Genomic DNA, 18,497 nt, shown 5'->3' with positions numbered 1-18,497 from the left:
ACAATACATCAAATTAACACAAAATTATAATATCACTCACACACAATAAGGTTATTGTATTTTCCGAGAACGTTTATGGTGTGTGATACGTGATAAAACATTTTACATGTACACCAACATCACACTTCATACATATTATTGTTGTCTTTGTGTGACACTGTCTGTATCGAGTTTGTTCGTCTTGAGATGCCACAAAATGATTACTTCCATCAAACTTTGAATCTTTTTGCTCAGTCTTAGATGAGATTGTCTACCGCAGTGGTCGTCAGCACTCGCTGAAATGGGTAAAGGGTAAGTGCAGCAGGATTAGGTAGAGAGCATACCTGCCAGCAGCCGTAAATGCACCTGTGGGTAAGAGACGATAGCCCGAGAGTGCAGTGAGTTAACGACTGCTGGTCTACCATTTGACTGTACATGTCGAGCAGTGGATTCGAGAATACATAAGACAAGACGTTTGCGAAATGCAAGATGATCGAGTTTTTCGTTGGAGTTTATGTTGTATAGCTGCCATGCATTTTCTTCTGCTATATCAATGCAGACTAAAGTACCATTTCTTGCTTCTAATAGATGTTTTGTACAGATTGATGTTTTGGTCCACCCATATTTTTGTTGTACTAATATATCTGTAGTGCTCGGGAAAAGTGACACAAGTCAGTTTCCACAAACATTTTTTGATAATTTATTGACAACTTACGGAACATCTGTTCGCTTGGAAAAAGTACATAGGTATTCCTCCCATTACAATAATTCATACAGAAAAAAATCAAATCGACATAAACCAGTGTAAGTTGCCAATAAATTATCAAAAATGGTTTGTGAAAACTGACTTATGTCACTTTCCCCAAGCACTGCAGATACGATATTGGGCTATTTCACTGATATTTTCTTCTTCAAATTTCTAGAGTATCTTGAAACTGTGTGCACGGAAATTGAAAAATATAGTATTTCCCTGCTGTATGTCAACTTCTTCCCAATTGAAATTTATTATTCTTTCTCTTAATCTGTATATCGGTTGCTGAATCACTAGTATTTCTACTGCCATTCTCACCATCGCCTTTACTATGTTCATCATCACCATTATGACTTTCGTCATCATAATCATCCATTCCCTCTCCTTGTATGTTGAGGGTTACTTCCTTCTCAGTTCGCAACTGACTACCAGGCATACTGTCAATTGTAGGGTTATTTTCATCACCAGAATCCTCATCAGTTACATTACCACACGCATTTTTTGGTGATAAAATGGTGATGGAAATGTTACTGCACTTAGGTACAGCAACTTGGTCGTCCTGAATCATTTGTAAGGCTTCATTTAGTGAAAACCCCCTTTAATAACATGAATACCATCAGTCTCACGAAATATCCCCTTTTATGACTGACGTACTACATGTAGTACGCCTAACTTTACCATGATATGGCATAACACTAAATAAAAAATTGAATCTAATTATGAATTATTATATAAGAAGTACATCATACGAGTATGCCATATCAATATCAAAAGCATTATATCTGTAGCATGTGATATATACCGACTTCGAGAACAACATGTTCTGCTCCACAGCCATGACTCACACAAATATGTTAACAACAATGAGTATGACAGACTGAACATAATAAAAAAAATTGGAGGCAATTTATAACACATAAGGATTATGGTATCACGATTGCCGACTATGAAAATCTTACACAACAATGTTAAAAAAATAAAATGTCCGGTGTCCTATATATAGGACATCAGTCATATCTGGGTTAACAGAACTCTTCCCAGTATTATAATCCATTACAGCAAGAGATTTTTCTACTGGACCTGTACGTCTATTAACTGTTACTGTCTCATTGGAGTGTTTCGTTGAGAGCATAAATATATCATTTTCCTTCGAAATTATTTCGCCACGTTTCAGTTTCTTACAAACTACCTCCCTTAGATTCCCTTTCTATTGGCTCTTAGTGCTCCTATGAGGTGAGTTTTCTTGTCAAGTAACTTATTTGCAAGTTCCAAACTGGTGTAATAATTATCAGTTACAGCTGTTCTTCCAGTATTCAGCAGTTCTTCAGATAATTTCATGACATTTGTTGGTACAGAGCTGCCAGAATCTTGTTCCTTTCCTGCATAAATTTTTATATTCCATGTGTACCCACCATCGCAACAAAGTTTGAACAGTTTTACTCCATACTTGTGAGCTTTCTGTGGCATATATTGTTTTATGAGAAGACGACCTCTAAACGGTATTAGTGATTCGTCTATACAGTACACTTGACCGGGCGTATAAACATTCTGAAATTTCTCAATGAGTATGTTCACAAGTTGTTCTACTTTGTAGACATAATTACCTTCAGGACAAAATTATTGGTTTTCATTGAAATGCCAGAATTTCAGTAAAAACTGAAAACGGTTTCTACTCATAACTTTAGACACAGTATTGCTTTTGAAAAGAGTTCTTTTAGACCAGTAATGACGCAGGGATGGCATATTCACTAATCCCATGTAACCCACTATGCCCTAAAATTTTCTCATATCATTTCTATCTGTTGGTTGCCAGGAATGTAGTCTTGAAGAACCAGAAACATGAGAACCTGATATTAAACATTGTGTAGCATAAATATTTGTTTGATTCACCATGTGATCCAATACACCATCATCAATAAATAAATAAAAAAAATCAAATGGGTTCTTGTCTACTAAAAGAACAGCAACTGCCGGATGCACACCCCCGAAAGTCTCATTGAATTCAAAATCTAAGTGATTCCCTTCAGGATCCTTCCAACCCACGTGGTCAGCTTTAGCCCCTTGTACAAAATCTGAATTTGAGATTAGGGATAAGTTCTCATCGATGGAGTCATTTTGAAGTGAATCATTTTCCTGCATGGTGGAATTGATATTATCGCCTATCTCTGCAATTTCATTTGTGGCTGGTGTTATTACTGTATTACTGTCCCTCAATGTCTCTGTAGACCTAGATAATGTTTTCATGTTGCTTTTATCAGAACTGTAACTTTCATCAGAACTGTCACTCATTTCAAACATAGAATCTTCAATTGAATCATCTGAAGAAAATACATCTTCCTTCTCTTTCTCAGAGTCACTTTGTTCTGATGCATCTACAAAGACGAGGAATATTATAATACTTAGAAGTGATATATAAATTTTGACTTGTGTAAGACTAGTATTAATTAGTTTATTGATAATTTTATTTTTACTTACCCAGAGACATATGTTCTGGCATTTGCACTATCCGTCGAGAACGCTCACTCATTTTGTTTCTTATTACTGCAGTGAATGTTATGTCACAGTATTACTATGGAAAAATTTTGACGATATGTGTTTTGCATTCACATCTAAATTACACTGTCACACCACACTTGACATTACATAGGAATGATCGAATTCGAGACACCAGCGACGCCAATTATGCAACAAGAGTAATTCAACACTCACATATATGATTCAGGCAGAAATCACTTCAGAACGGTCACAGTCAAGACACTTGAGACGCTCAAATGTTTGAAAACAACAGTGAGCAATCAAAATTAATTTATTTCCTCCAGATGCACAGGTGTTTCTATGGACCGCTAGGCAGGACCACTGGTCCCATCGTAAAATTTCGTGGCAGGGACAATGGAGGTCACAGGGGACTGCCAGATTTTTTGTCGCAAAAAATAAATTACCAATGCTTATAAATTATTTCTCTCAACATTCACATTCTTTCCCATCTGATTTTAATCTAATAACATAAAAAAATTATGATGGGCTGGTACAAAAAATTATACTGTTTAATGGCGCTCAACATGTTAAAGAAAATATTTTTAGAACTGACACCCTATCAGTGATACGAATACTGTTTAGTAACATTGTGTACTAGAAATAACGATTTGTATATGTTTGCATTTGATAAAATTTTCCCTTCATTGTAGGGGATTTATTAATTTTATAGTATTTTTTTACCTCCGATTGAGGCTTTGGTTGGTAAATCAATTATCAGGCAGTACATTTCAGTTAGCGATATGTCTTAGAGAAAGAAGAATTCTTTCATACATCCTGAGTCTGTTCACTGTACTGTGTTATTAGTCACTGACGTGTGCAATGAAGAGGAAAAGGAACTGTCCACTTTATCCCATTATCTCCCTGGCTTAATTACTTCATGAGCGATGCCTTATTGGAGCAACTTATGAGGTTGCAACCAGTCTTTGGAATCCTTACTTCACATACATACTATTAATGTATTGCAGATATTTGTAGTACAGAAGATATTATTAAATTTTACTTTGTAGTTGTGCCTGTTTTCATGGTGGAATAGCTTAGTGTATTCAATTTGAAATAATATCGCAACATTATTATAAGATTTTTAAACCCCAAACTATTGTTTGTTGTATCAATGAAGTTGGATATTTTCAATTCTTGTTTTTTATGTTTTTCTTTTTTATAATTTCATTTTAGACGAGTAAGAGATTGTTTCTGTTCTTAAAATGCTAAAGAGGTAGTTTTTCAATGGATATCCTCAGACTGTGGAATAGTGGGTATTGAGAAGGCTGATTTCCTGGCCAAAAAAAGAACAAATATAGAGAAACACGAAGTAATACAATCTCTTTTCATGCCTCAAAAATCAGGATCAAACACATAGTGCAGTGTAAATAGGAATTCCTGAAGAAAAGCGAAGGCAAACCTTGGAACATTCTGCTAGACAATAATAACATCACAGATTTACCATGAAAAAAGGCTGTTGCTGTATTTCGCTTAACAACTGGGCATGATTGTCTCGCCTCTCATCTACATCGAATTAATATCTACCAGCATCCACAGTGCACCCTCTGTAGAAATCAGATCTTCATCATGGATAAAGAACATTTACTACAGTGCACAGCAATAGAGAAAATAGATGTTGATTTACCATCACAGCTTTCCAAATACTATTGGGACGCCCGTAGGAAGAAATCCAAGACCCTTAGCATTGGTCAACAGCAACAACATAATTCCACTTTGGTATTGTCCTGAGTAAACAAATATCTTTTTCGAAAAGGCATTTACACAGACGCAAGTGCATTGTCTAGCGAAATTTATAAACTTGTACTTGCTATTTGGGAAAAGGTAATTGTATCAGAACAATGGAAGGAGTCCATAATTATACCTACTTTTAAGAAGGGGGACTAGACTAACTGTGGTAACTTTCGAGGAATATCACTTTTCTTAACGTCATACAAAATTTTGTCCAATATTCTTTTGAGAAGATTAACTCCGTATGTAGATGAAATTATTGGGAATCGTCAGTGCGGTTTTAGGCATAATAGATCGACTATTGATCAGATTTTTTTGTATTCGACAGATATTGGAGAAAAAAATGGGAGTATAAGCGTACAGTACATCAGTTGTTCATTGATTTCAAAGAGGTATACGACTCGGTTAAGAGAGAATTATTGTATGATATTCTTATTGAATTTGGTATTCTCAAGAAACTAGTTTGATTAATTAAAATGTGTCTCAGTGAAACATACAGCAGAGTCCGTGTAGGCCAGTTTCTATCTGATGCTTTTCCAAAATTCACTGTGGGCTAAAGCATGGAGATGCATTATCACCTTTACTTTTTAATTTCGCTCCAGAATATGTCATTAGGAAAGTTCAGGATAACAGACAGGGTTTGGAATTGAACAGGTTACATCAGCTTCTTGTCTATGCGGATGACATGAATACGTGAGGAGAAAATCCACAAACGATTAGGGAAAACACGGAAATTTTACTTGATGCAAGTAAAGCGATAGGTTTGGAAGTAAATCCCGAAAAGACAAAGTATATGATTATGTCCCGTGACCAGAATATTGTACGAAATAGTAATAAAAAAATTGGAGATTTATTCTTCGAAGAGGTGGAAAAATTAAAATATCTTGGAGCAACAGTAACAAATATTAATGACACTCGGGAGGAAATTAAACGCAGGATAAATATGGTAAAATGCCTGTTATTATTCGGTTGAAAAGATTTTGTCATCTAGTCTGCTCTCAAAAACTCTGAAAGTTGGAATTTACAAAATAGTTTTATTACCAGTTCTTCTGTGTGGTTGTAAAACTTGGACGCTCATGTTAAGAGAGGAACAGAGATTAAGGGAGTTTGAGAATAAGGTTCTTAGGAAAATATTTGGGGCTAAGAGGGATGAAGTTCCAGGAGAATGGAGAAAGTACACAATGCAGAACTGCACGCATTGTATTCTTCACCTAACATAATTAGGAACATTAAATCCAGACGTTTGAGACGGGCAGGGGCATGTAGCACATATGGGCGAATCCAGAAATGCATATAAAGTGTTAGTTGGGAGACCAGAGGGAAATAGACCTTTGGGGAGGGCGAGACGTAGATGGGAGAATAATATTAAAATGGATTTGAGAGAGGTGGGATATGATGATAGAGAGTGGATTAATCTTCCACAGAATAGGGTTCTGTGGCGGGCTTATGTGATAGCGGCAATGAACCTTCGGGTTCCTTAAAAGCCATTTGTAAGTAAGTAAAAGTAGGTCTTTTAAAATCTATATTAGTTGTTGTATTGATATAAATATTTCTACATTTTGAACATTTTTTTGGTAGTATTTTCAAGAATTTAAGTTGGGCTGATTATTTGGTTGGGCTTTTTCCGAGGTTTTCTCCAACCGTAAGGCAAATGTCAGGTAATCTGTGGCGAATTCTCGGCCTCATCTCGCCAAATGCCATTTCGCTATCACCAATCCCATTGACACTAAATAACCTAGTCGTTGATACAGTGTCGTTAAATGACCAAGTAAAAAGAAAGACATCAAATATACAGGTGAAGTTATAAAATCTTGTGGTGGCGAAGAATTTAAAGTGTCTGTGGTGTTAATCTTTCAGAGGAAGAGGAAGAAGAATTAGAGCCACCAGATGAGGTGGATGTAGCCCTTGCAATTGACTCGCTGAAAAATGGTAAAGCTCTGGGTATTGATAAAATACCAGCAGAGCTAATCAAAGCAGGAGGGAAAGATATGGTAGAGACAATATACAAACTAGTAAAACAGATATGGCAAGAAGAACAAATGCCTAGTGAATGGAAAGTTGGAATAATCTGCCCAATTTATAAAAAAGGAGTGCCAAAATTATAGAGGCATAACTCTCCTATGTACAATGTACAAAATATTCACTTACATTTTCCGGAAAAGATTGGAGAAATACTACGAGAATATCATAGGCGAGTACCAAGCCGGCTTCCGCGCAGGAAGGGCGACCATAGATCAAATTTACACTGTTAAAGGCATGACAGAAAAGTTCTGGGAGTATAATCTCAACTTATACCATTTGTTTGTAGATTTCAGAACAGCTTATGACAGCAATAATAGACTAGGATTATACAAAATTATGATCCATCAAGGGATACATCCAATGATAATCAGACTCGTCAAGATAACCATGGCTCAAGTGATGATATATGGTGGTTCAACAGAACAATTTAATATTGATAATGGGCTGAAACAAGGGGATGCTCTAGCACCAATGCTCTTCAATCTTGCTTTACATTGGGTGATAACACAGACAGGTATAGATCCTAACAGCATTTTAATTTACAAAATCGTTCAAATAGTAGGATAGGCAGATGACTTAGATGTTATGGGACTGTCATTGATAGCAATAGAAGAAGTGTATAAAGACCTGGAACAAGGAGTCGCTAAAATCAGGTTGCAGATTAATGCAAGTAAAACCAAACCAATAAGAAATAAACAGAATACATACAACCCTCCTAATCTGATGATAAACATGTTTGAAGAAATTGAGAAGTTTAAATATCTTGGAACAGTAATGACAAGTAACAATAACGAATTAATTGAAGTACAGAGTCGAATCACTACAGCCAATAAGGCCTATTTTGCATTAAGCGCAATATTGAAATCTAACTGTGTGCACAAGGAAACAAAACTTAAAATATACAAAACAATTATTAGAAGTATTCTCTGTTATGCAAGCGAAACTTGGACATTATCTAAGGAGACAGAAGCTAAACTAGGTATACTTGAACGCAAAATACTCAGAAGAATTTTTGGACCAGTGCAAGAAAATATGCAGTGGAGAATACGTTATAATAACGAGCTATATAAATTATATAGAAGTTTTGATATTGTTACTTTCATCAAATTAAGGAGGCTTGAATGGGTCAGAGATGTCTATCGGATGGAGGGGAAGAGAATACCAAAGAAGATCTTAGAAGGGAAAATACTTAGTAAAAGACCAATTGGAAGACCCAAAAATAGATGGATAGATGCGGTAACGATCGATTCTCAGGACTATCTCGGAACAACCGTCTGGAGGAGATTAGCACAGGACAGGGACAGTTGGAGGAAGAAAATTGAGGAGGCTAAGGCTCGACTTTGGGCTGTGATGCCATAGCAGCAGCAGCAGCAGCAGCAGCAGTAGTAGTGGAAGGGAAGTACTACAAATGGCTGACTTATTGGTATATTCGTCACATGACATTACACAGGAAATGTCACCACTTATGGTTGTAAACAACCGTGGATATTTTAAATTTAAAAGTGTATTTTAGTGTAATCTAGTGTTGTTTTGTATAGTAAGAAATGTGGGCATAGTGTATAAGTGTTTCAGAAGAAGTGATTTATTATATTGCATTTAAAACAGTTAGTAACCAACATTACAGAAATGTTCGTGTGTCACGTTCGTGTGTAACAACATATCTGCAATATTTTATTTCTTAATGCACTGTAATTTTTTTTTTTTTTAAGTTTGTAATTTACCAGTTAAATGCAGTACACAAGTGTCTTAAGTTGTTTGGAAAACAACTGAATGCATTTATGTCATTTGGCACAATAATATGGATATTTTCCATTATGGAACTAAATCAGCTGGCAAGAAAATGTTCGTGTGTCACACCATAAAATATTTCGTCTTTTTTACATTATTAATTATTCCTTTTGATTAAGAATTGTTGTTTATATTTAGGAATCCTTATGTTAAAAGACAATAATATCTTTTTCATGAACTACTACCTAGATATTTAATTAAATATCCTGTGAAGATTATAGTTAGCTACTTCAAAAATGTTGTGTCACTATGGAATGACCTTTTATATTCAATCCACCCTCTTGTATTAATTCTGCTGGAATTTAATCGATACCTGGAGTCTTGTACTTTTTGAGATTTTATATCGCAATTTCGACTTCTGAAAGTGTGGGTTCGGGTATAAATGGCTCAGCAGTTTGTATTTGAATTTCGTCCCGATCATTTGTGTTTGATCTATGTAAATTTAGTAGTTGCCCAAAATAGTGTTGCTATCTGTTAAGGATTGAATGTGAGTCTGCAAGCAAGTCACCATTCTCATCCTTGATCACGTTTACCCTTGCCTCATATCCATTCTTAAATTCCTTTATACCCTTATATAAATCTCGAATGTTTTTATTCCTATTACTTGTTTCTACCTCATTCAGTTTTTCCTTGAAGTAACGTCTCTTTTTGTTATTGAGTGTACGACTTGCTTCCCGTCTGTCATTGAAATAATTGTCTCTATTCTCCTCAATTGGATCCTGTAAGAATTTCAATTTTGCCTGTTTCCTTCTTTCCACTACCATGCAACAATCTTCATCAAACCACTGTTTCTTTTTCTTAGTTTCATAATAACCTAAGCTCTGCTCAGATGCAATTTTGATAATATCTCTGATATTTTCCCACACACTATTAACATCTAACTCTTTCTCAATTTCGTCGGAACTTTCTAAGTGGCAAAGCTATTCAAAATTTCGATCTGATAATGTTGCTTAATTTCGTCGTCCTTTAATTTCAGAATATTGAATTTACTAATATTAACTTCTTGCTCTGCTTGCTTGGCTACTGATAGTCTTTCTCTTAATTTTCCAATTACGAAATATGGTCAGAATTACAGTCTGCCCCCTTGAAAGTTCGAATGTCTAGTATACTACTATGTCTCCGTTTATCTATCAAGATGTGATGTATTTGGTTGTGTGTCAATCCGTCTGAAGAAGTCCAAGTATATTTAAGTATATCCTTATGGGGGAATGTTGTACTTTTGACAATTAAATTTTTTGATGTTGCAAAGTTGACTAACCCAACTCCATTGTCATTACTAGTTACATGTAGGCTCTCTTTTCCAATAGTTGGTTTAAAAATACTCTCTCGTCCTACTTTAGCGTTGAAATCTCTCAATAAAATTTTCATCTTTTAGAAATGCTAAATAATACCTAGGGTAAGTTTATTAATGTTACCAAATAGAACTATTTTAAATTACTATTAGAAATTTATTACCATTTACCTAATGTGCAAATAACTATACCAATTTATTTATACATAGGCCTAGTATGGTGGCTACCTATTAACATAGAAATATACTGTATAAGCTTGTTTTTTATATGAAATATATTAACATAAACCAATTTTTGTAAGTTTTTAATTCAAGGAATTAAAAATATACTAAATATTTTATACCAAGTTCAACATAAATTAAATGTTTTATGCTAATTTTAGGTCTACGCACTATATTTTTAGAACAATTGTTGTTCTTTAGTCAAAAGTCCAAAGACAGGTGTGAACCTCAGAAGTGATATACCAAGAAGGCACCAATTACGAGGCAACTAGGCCAGGAGATAATGGGGTAACGTGGCCAGTTTCTTTCTCCCTTACAACAGTTATGGAACACATATTTTCAAGAGTGTTTAACATACAGTATATGTACTGTACATTGAAAAAAAAAACGCACGAGTGCGTGTGCACACACACAATTATCTAAATCAACACTAGGTATTTGAAATTCCACTACTAATTATGTTTAGATGTAAAGACTTCCAATAACAAAAACTGTAACTGGATTTTAGGATAAAGTTTAATGACACACGAACTTAACATTTTTGTTCGTGTGTCACAGTCATTGTGTTACGTGTGTCAACTGTTTTTCTTGTAGAATTTGTACATAAGTCAAAATGTTGTCCATGTAAGAAGTTGATTGTTATGTGATGTGTCTCACTTTTACAGTTATGAAACATTTGAAGAAATATAAAGAAATGTCCATTTGAGCGTCATACACGAACTCTCAACTTTCTTGGTAATAATTGTAATCAAGCACGAAGTAATCACTGTATTACGGTTTCTATGCATTATATTATTATTATTATTATTATTATTATTATTATTATTATTATTATTATTATATTTCTATTATACTTTACGCAGACGATTCTTTATGCAGACTATTTACAAATCTATATCCATACAACCCTGACTCACTCAATGACGCAATACAAAATCTTAACGAGGACCTTGAATCTATATCTGCATGGGCCAGGAAGTTTGATTTGACTCTCAATGCAAGAAAATCACAAGCAATCCTAGTGGGACATCAACATCTATTGTGCAACATTACTCCTGCTCTTCCAGTCAAGTTAAATGACACAATAATCCCTTTTGCTTGCTGTGTTAAAAACCTTGGAGTTTACTTTGATAAGCATTTAAACTGGAATAACCAAGTAACCCATATTACCAAAAAAGTGCTTTCCATACTACATTCCTTAAACAGGATTCGAAAATTCCTTCCGCTATCACTCAAGAGAATACTAGTGGAAACACTAGTAATGCCCCACTTCGATTATTGTGGTTTTCTACTGACTGAATTCAATGTCAACCAGTCGCAAAAATTACATGTTCATAATTCTTGTGTTCGCTTCATCTGCGATGTCCGTCACACTGACCACATTACCCCATCCTTCCAAACTCTAAACTGGCTACGGCTTAACGAATGTAGAAATTTTCATTCTCTTGTTCTCCTTTTCCAAGTCCTTCACACTTCTACAACTACCTACTTTGCCTCCCGTTTCAGTTACCTGTCATCATATCATAATCTCTTCACACGCACTCAAAATAGCCGCATTGTAGCCATACCAACACATAAGACATCATCGTATTCATCATCATACACAATCTCGCTCTCGCGCTTGAGGAATACCCTATCCAGTGATATCAGTGACTGTCGGAATTTAGTAGCGTTCAAAAGCAAGCTTATTAAGCATTTTCTTACTGCATAGAGTAGGTTTAATTTTTACTTAATTAATAAGAAAAAATGTTTCTCTCTTCTTAACTTTTACAATAAACTGTCTAGCTTTTATTAGTCAGTTAATCTTTTAGTACTTTGATTTTTATTGTATTTGTAAATTTAATATTAATTGTAATTGTGTTCTTAATATTATAGTTGTAATCCCCTGATAGAGGGAAAGAGAAGGCCTGATGGCCTTATCTCTACCAGGTTAAATAAATAAATAAATAAATATATTTATTAACAGAGGTCAGCACTTCATTATTAATTGAATTTAACATACAGAAGTAATGATTTATTTGCCTTAAATGTGCATTCAAATATGTGATTTCTAATAGGTAATTTCGCGCTCTTCAACCACAGACTTCTTTGTGCTTTTTCTTCCACATACGTGTTGTTACACAATCAGTGTTGTCAGTTTCAAAAAATTCGATCATAAGGGAAAAAATGACATATAACAAGCAGAGATTCGTGAGACTTTTATTTTCCTTGAAAATGTCCCATTTTCATGGAATGGCCCTAAAGCAGCTTCGTTTACACATTATGTGCCTAGTATGTAAATTATTTCCGGACGGAACACTTGGCTTAATATCAGACACTGCCTGTGGCTCTTATGGTCTAGTTCCTATTCTACCTTCTGTATTCTTCTCTAATTTGTTTGTGTTGAAAGAGTTACTCAGTGACTGCCATGCAGAACCAGATTGGTACACATGAATTCAACTTTAAGAGAGCCAAATGATTTTGTCCACTGTGTTTTTATCAAAGACATCCTTTAATGTCTTTCTTTTTATGTTCTGCAGGAAGTGACAGGCATGAAGACAGAATGCGTGGACCACAGCTGTGATCTCACATCACAGATAAAAGTCGAAGACACTGCAGTGGCTATCAGCTTTCCTGTGGTGAAGTCTGAAGTTGATGTAAGTGATTTACATCATTATGCAGATATACCAGGAGTGCAGTTTTAAGCATATCAGGGCCATTAACTATCTTGAATAGTATTAACTGTTTTCTTTTTTCCAATATTTTATAAATTTGGCAACTTCGATTTTAGATTTTAAAAAGAATAATAATTCATAAATACAAAATTCTGGTGAGTAACAGTGAATTATCTCGAATACACGGAGAAAGTTGCACCTAGGAACGAGATTTCAGTTGGAAATTACAAAACTTTTCTATTGTTGTGTACTGATCTAGCAGCTATTATGTTAGACATTGAACAGTAGGTTGACACTAATATTTATTTATTCATTCATTCATTCATTTATTTATCCTGGTAGAGATAAGGCCATCAGGCTTTCTCTTCCCCTCTACCAGGGGATTACAACTACAATATTAAGAATACAATTATAATTACAAATAATATAATAATATAGCATAGGTTTATTCAAAACTCACAAAATATTTCGAAGTCTTCTAAGTTTGCCAAGAAATGAGTTTTATAAGATGATAGTACTACTAGTAGCGATAGTAGTAGTGGTAGTAGTAGTGATAGTTGTAGTGGTATGTTATAAACATATCCGTGAATATATGCCACACTATTGAGTACCAGTATCTTATCTGCTGTCCCTTCGCAACTTCATAAATGTTCTATATTCCATATACTTTTTATAATTTCTTGGACTTACAGTTATGAAATCAGCTTTAATGCTGTTTGTCACGGACTTTGATCTACCATACCATTCTTATCTGCCACGAAACTGGTTTCTTAATATCTTACAACCTTCCACAATGACGAGAAATTTCAGGTTCCATACCTCAATCTATTTCGATTTATGAATCTTCTCAAGCCGCTGGGACATTACAATCATTTTATAGTAAAATTGACTAAGGCCAATTTGCATTTGTAGAGACAAAACCTTTAGTTTCTGTAATCTTTTCTGCAAAGAACAAGTCGTATTATAGAGTCTGCATTTTGGATGATATGAAACTTTCAATAATGATATATAGAGCCAAATGTATTAATATGTCAATTTGTATACTTTTACTGTTAATTTGCATCAATTTTTGTAACAGATTTTAATTACGTATTTTGTAGGACAATTATACACCACATACTGATATTTTCAAAGTTGCAACTTGATTTCAATGCGTTTGAATACGGGCAAATAGCCTGAAGAATCTAATTCGAAGTAGTTAGGAGGAACAAATTCTCTTTTATATAAAAGCCATTATAACCTTATTGAAACATCACATTGTATTCACTGTGTTTGAATTTTGAGGTATCTGACATAGGAAACCAATGCCTATATGGTCAGTTAAATCTCTCTTCATCATTTACTCACTTTTTCAGGAAGATTTGTTCGATGTGGACAGAGTTCAGCAGGAAGTGGAAGTATCTTCAAAAGAGGATGAAGTGTTGACTAACAGGTGAGTGTACTGTGCTGGTTTTGCTTTTTCATTCTTTCAGAACTTCATTTAATGACTATGTAGGGAATAAATTTTATATGTATGATAGTTTGATACTGTTCTTTATCTACTATATTTGTGTGGTTATTCTTATCTTGGTACTGAAATGACATAAGATTCACTAAAACAATCATTACCATGACAAATAACATACTACAACTCCTACTATTTGCTGCTTCATTATTATTCTGTCCTTCGAGAACCATGATCTCTTGTAGGGTACGGTGACCTTTGGTCGGCCTGGTTGGCGAAGTTGGTATAGCCCTGGCCTTCTATACCCGAGGTTGCAGGTTCGATGCCAGTCCTGGTCGATGACATTTAAGTGTGCTTAAATGCGACAGGCTCATATCAATAGATTTACTGATATGTAAGAGAACTCCTGTTGGTCAAAATTCCGGCACACGACCAACGCTGATATAACCTCGGCAGTTGCGAGTGTCGTTAAATAAAACATAACATAACAATGACCTTTGCAGTGGCACCTAGCTTTTCGTCTCTCTGCTCATACTTTGCTGCATTTTTAGATTGTGTTCCCTTTCGGATTTTCGTATTATGCAATGCAGACAAATGTATTTTAAATAGCTTTTTTTTTATTATGAAACAGAGAACAAAGTTTTAAATTATGTAGAAAGGAATGAGTTTGGTCAAGAAGTGAATGAAAATATGGAACAAAGTGAAGTTGGAATCACCTTCGGGAACTGTTGTGAAGTCACAAGATCTATTTCATAGAAACTGCTGTAGATTGAGTGCACGATTTATTTTTAATTTTTGTCCACGCCTGTGGAGTAACAGTCAGCGCGTCTGGCTGCGAAACCAGGTGGCCCAGGTTCGAATCCCGGTCGGGGCAAGTTACCTGGTTGAGGTTTTTTTCCGGGGTTTTCCCTCAACCCAATAGGAGCAAATGCTGGGTAACTTTCGGTGCTGGACCCCGGACTCATTTCACCGGCATTATCACCTTCATATCATTCAGACGCTAAATAACCTACATGTTGATACAGCGTCGTAAAATAACCCAATTAAAAAAAATTAATTTTTACAGTCTTTTGTTCTATTGAGCCCGAAGTGTGTGAAATATATTTTTAACAATATCATTCAATATTTTCATTGCATTAGCAAATTCTACTAAAGCCTTTTTATTTTACTGTAACAGTCGTGAGTAATTTGTTTAATTTAATATCTTAGGGCCGTATTCATAAACGAGACTTTGGATGAAGACTTCTCAAAGTCGACTTTCGTAGTAAAGTTTAACTTCGGTTGAAGTCTTAGGGTCGTATTCATAGACGAGACTTTGGACCAAAGTTGACTTTGGAAAGTACAGAGTCACCATTTTCCTATTCATAGTCGACAATTTTACGAAAGTAAACTTCAATTGTGACTTTACTTAGAAGTCGCTGAAAATCTAGACTTTGACTTTGACTTTAGTTCGTGGACAAAAAGAAAATGACTGATATTTGGGATGTTGAATTTGCCGAGAATATTGAAGACATCTAGCAGATTATGAAACCTTCTCATGTTCCTTAGCGTATTATTATAAATTATAAATTGAAATCAAGGTACAGATTTGATAAATAGAGAGTATTAAATATCCTCGTCATGTTTCAACTTTCATTGATGAATAATCAAAGAGGATTATCTGTTCCACTAATAAATAATACAACTTATTTCATCGCGATTTTACGCTATAGATAAGGATTAATAGCTTAATATTCCTTGGTTCTTACTATTTAATTCTATAGAGAATAGGTATTCAGTTCGAAATGCAGTTAATTTAAAATCATAATAATGTTTTCTGCATATTGATTTCAGATAATTTTTAAGTAGTTTCTGCAGACATGCCAACTGTCAGCAGGATAATATGTCTCTTTCTTAGTCTGTCATTGGTGGAATCTTATCTTCCATATCTTCACAACAAAATTATTTTACAATGAAATAATTTCAGGGCTTAATGTGAAACTAACGTAACTACAATAGATGTTTTATTCACAACAAAATTCTTAAGAGGCAATATTATTTCAGATAAACTATACCATCATGTTTTGTAGTTATGGATTGTGTTATATACGAGGGCAATCCAGGAAGTAACGACCGTTTAGCTTTGATTAAAAAAAAACAATATTTTATTAACCAAAAACATGTCACTTACAAATTTGAAGCTTACTTTATTTCTCCACATAAACACCTCCATTATTGAAGCATTTGTCACATCTGTCCACGAGCTTTAAAATTCCCGTGTTATAGTCATCTGCCGCTGGTCCTTTAAGCCAGTTGTTCACTGCATTCTTCAACTCGTCATCACTTCCAGAACGTTTCCCGCCCAGGAACTCTTTAAGCTTCGTGAAAAGGTGAAAATCACTAGGAGCAAGGTCCGAACTATAGGGTGGGCGATCAAAAAGTTCCCATCGAAATTGTTCCAGCAAATCTTTGGTTGCAGCAGCAGTGTAAGGGCGGGCATTGTCGTGAAGAAGCACAATACCGCAGGAAAGCATTCCACGCCTACGATTTTGAATTTGGATTTTCTGGGCGGGAAACGTTCTGCAAGCGATGACGAGTTGAAGAATGCAGTGAACAACTGGCTTAAGGGACTGGCGGCAGATGTCTATAACACGGGAATTTTAAAACTCGTGGACAGATGTGACAAATGCTTCAATAACGAAGGTGATTATGTGGAGAAATAAAGTAAGCTTCAAATTTGTAAGTGACATGTTTTTTGTTAATAAAATATAATTTTTTAATTAATTAAAGCCAAACAGTCGTTAGTTTCTGGATTACCCTCGTACAAGACTGTTCGAACTGTTCAATTACTTAGCATGTACCGATGTTCAATTGTTTCATTGATTTGTGACTCAAAAGATGGCTTTGATTGTGGCAATGCCTAATCTATTTCAACTATCTATTAATTTAATTCATTTAGAAGGCAGTGATTTTGATTGCCAACATTACAACAAGACCATCAAATCTCGACTTACCAAAGTCAAAGTCTCAGAAGTATCGTAAGTAATCAGACATACGCAGAAACTTTGCACGAATGAAATCACATGTTCAAAGTGTGGCGGTGGTGATCATGGGGATTCCCCATGTCTCAACACCGCGCACTCTGTGAATTGTGAAAGGGACCGCAAATTCCAAGTACTGTCCGAAGTACCAGTTAGAGAAGGCAATACAAGAGCTCTGAGTCAGGGACAATGTTACATTCTTTGAGGCACGTAAATGTTATTTTGATTCAGGAAAGAAACAAAAAGAAAAGTCCTATGCTTCTGTTTTACAAAACACAACGGAGGGAATCGATGTATCTACTCAAATGCCACCTCTTGAATGTATACCTGGGAAGTGAGTTGAGATCACAACCCAGACATATGTGGATGCTGGTACCCAGACCGATGACTCAGACGACAGCTGTGGCCTCGATATCAGGCCCTACATACCAAAAAAGACAGGTGCTGCGACGTCACAGACAAATTCTGAACTTGAGAGAAAATCACGACGTCGCACTCCTGATACGAAAGAGAAATCGAGAACTCGTTCTCGATCCCATACCTCATCAAGGTCACGGTAAGGAGCGCGACATACTGCAAGTTGCCACTGTCGAAACCTAAGCTGTTGCAGTCGAAGGGACAGAGTCATAGAAAGGAAGAGAAGAGAAAATCCCCCGTAAAGACACCATCATGATTTAACTCCTCGTGATGACTGATATTATACAATGGAACGTGAACGGTGTACGCAGCAGATACACAGAACTACAACAATTGATCTATCATGAGAACCCTGCTATTTTATGTCTTCAGGAGACACATCTCCGACCTGAACATTCCCTGAATATCTCAGGATACTGTGTTCACCATTGTGATCATCTTGCCGGTATTCGTGCCAACGGAGGTTGTGCCCTCCTACTCTGCCAAAGCATCTTTTCCTCTGTTCTCAACATTAACAGTCCTCATCAATGCATAGCCGCTAGAGTAACTTTACCTACCATACATTTTTCAATGGTCTCTGTTTATATGCCCTCAGAAGCTCCTTTTACAGCGCTTGAAATTCAACATATCCTTTCACAGGTACCTG

The 18,497-nt window shown here is 35.4% G+C and overlaps 1 protein-coding gene across 8 annotated transcripts in view; it reads left to right on the top strand.

Annotated features, from left to right (window-relative positions):
* The window catches only part of LOC138693151 (zinc finger protein 708-like), a 74,166-nt gene that overhangs the window by 4,881 nt on the left and 50,788 nt on the right, over window positions 1-18,497 (top strand). For all 8 annotated transcript variants that reach the window (XM_069816837.1, XM_069816838.1, XM_069816836.1 and 5 more), the window contains exons 3-4: window positions 12,836-12,952; window positions 14,326-14,402. In XM_069816837.1, the coding sequence (XP_069672938.1) occupies window positions 12,836-12,952; window positions 14,326-14,402 (194 nt within the window). The remainder of the gene's footprint in view (window positions 1-12,835; window positions 12,953-14,325; window positions 14,403-18,497) is intronic.

Source organism: Periplaneta americana, chromosome 17 (genome assembly GCF_040183065.1).
Source record: "Periplaneta americana isolate PAMFEO1 chromosome 17, P.americana_PAMFEO1_priV1, whole genome shotgun sequence".
Lineage (NCBI taxonomy): Eukaryota > Metazoa > Arthropoda > Insecta > Blattodea > Blattidae > Periplaneta > Periplaneta americana.
This window is presented reverse-complemented; position numbering and strand designations above follow the sequence as displayed.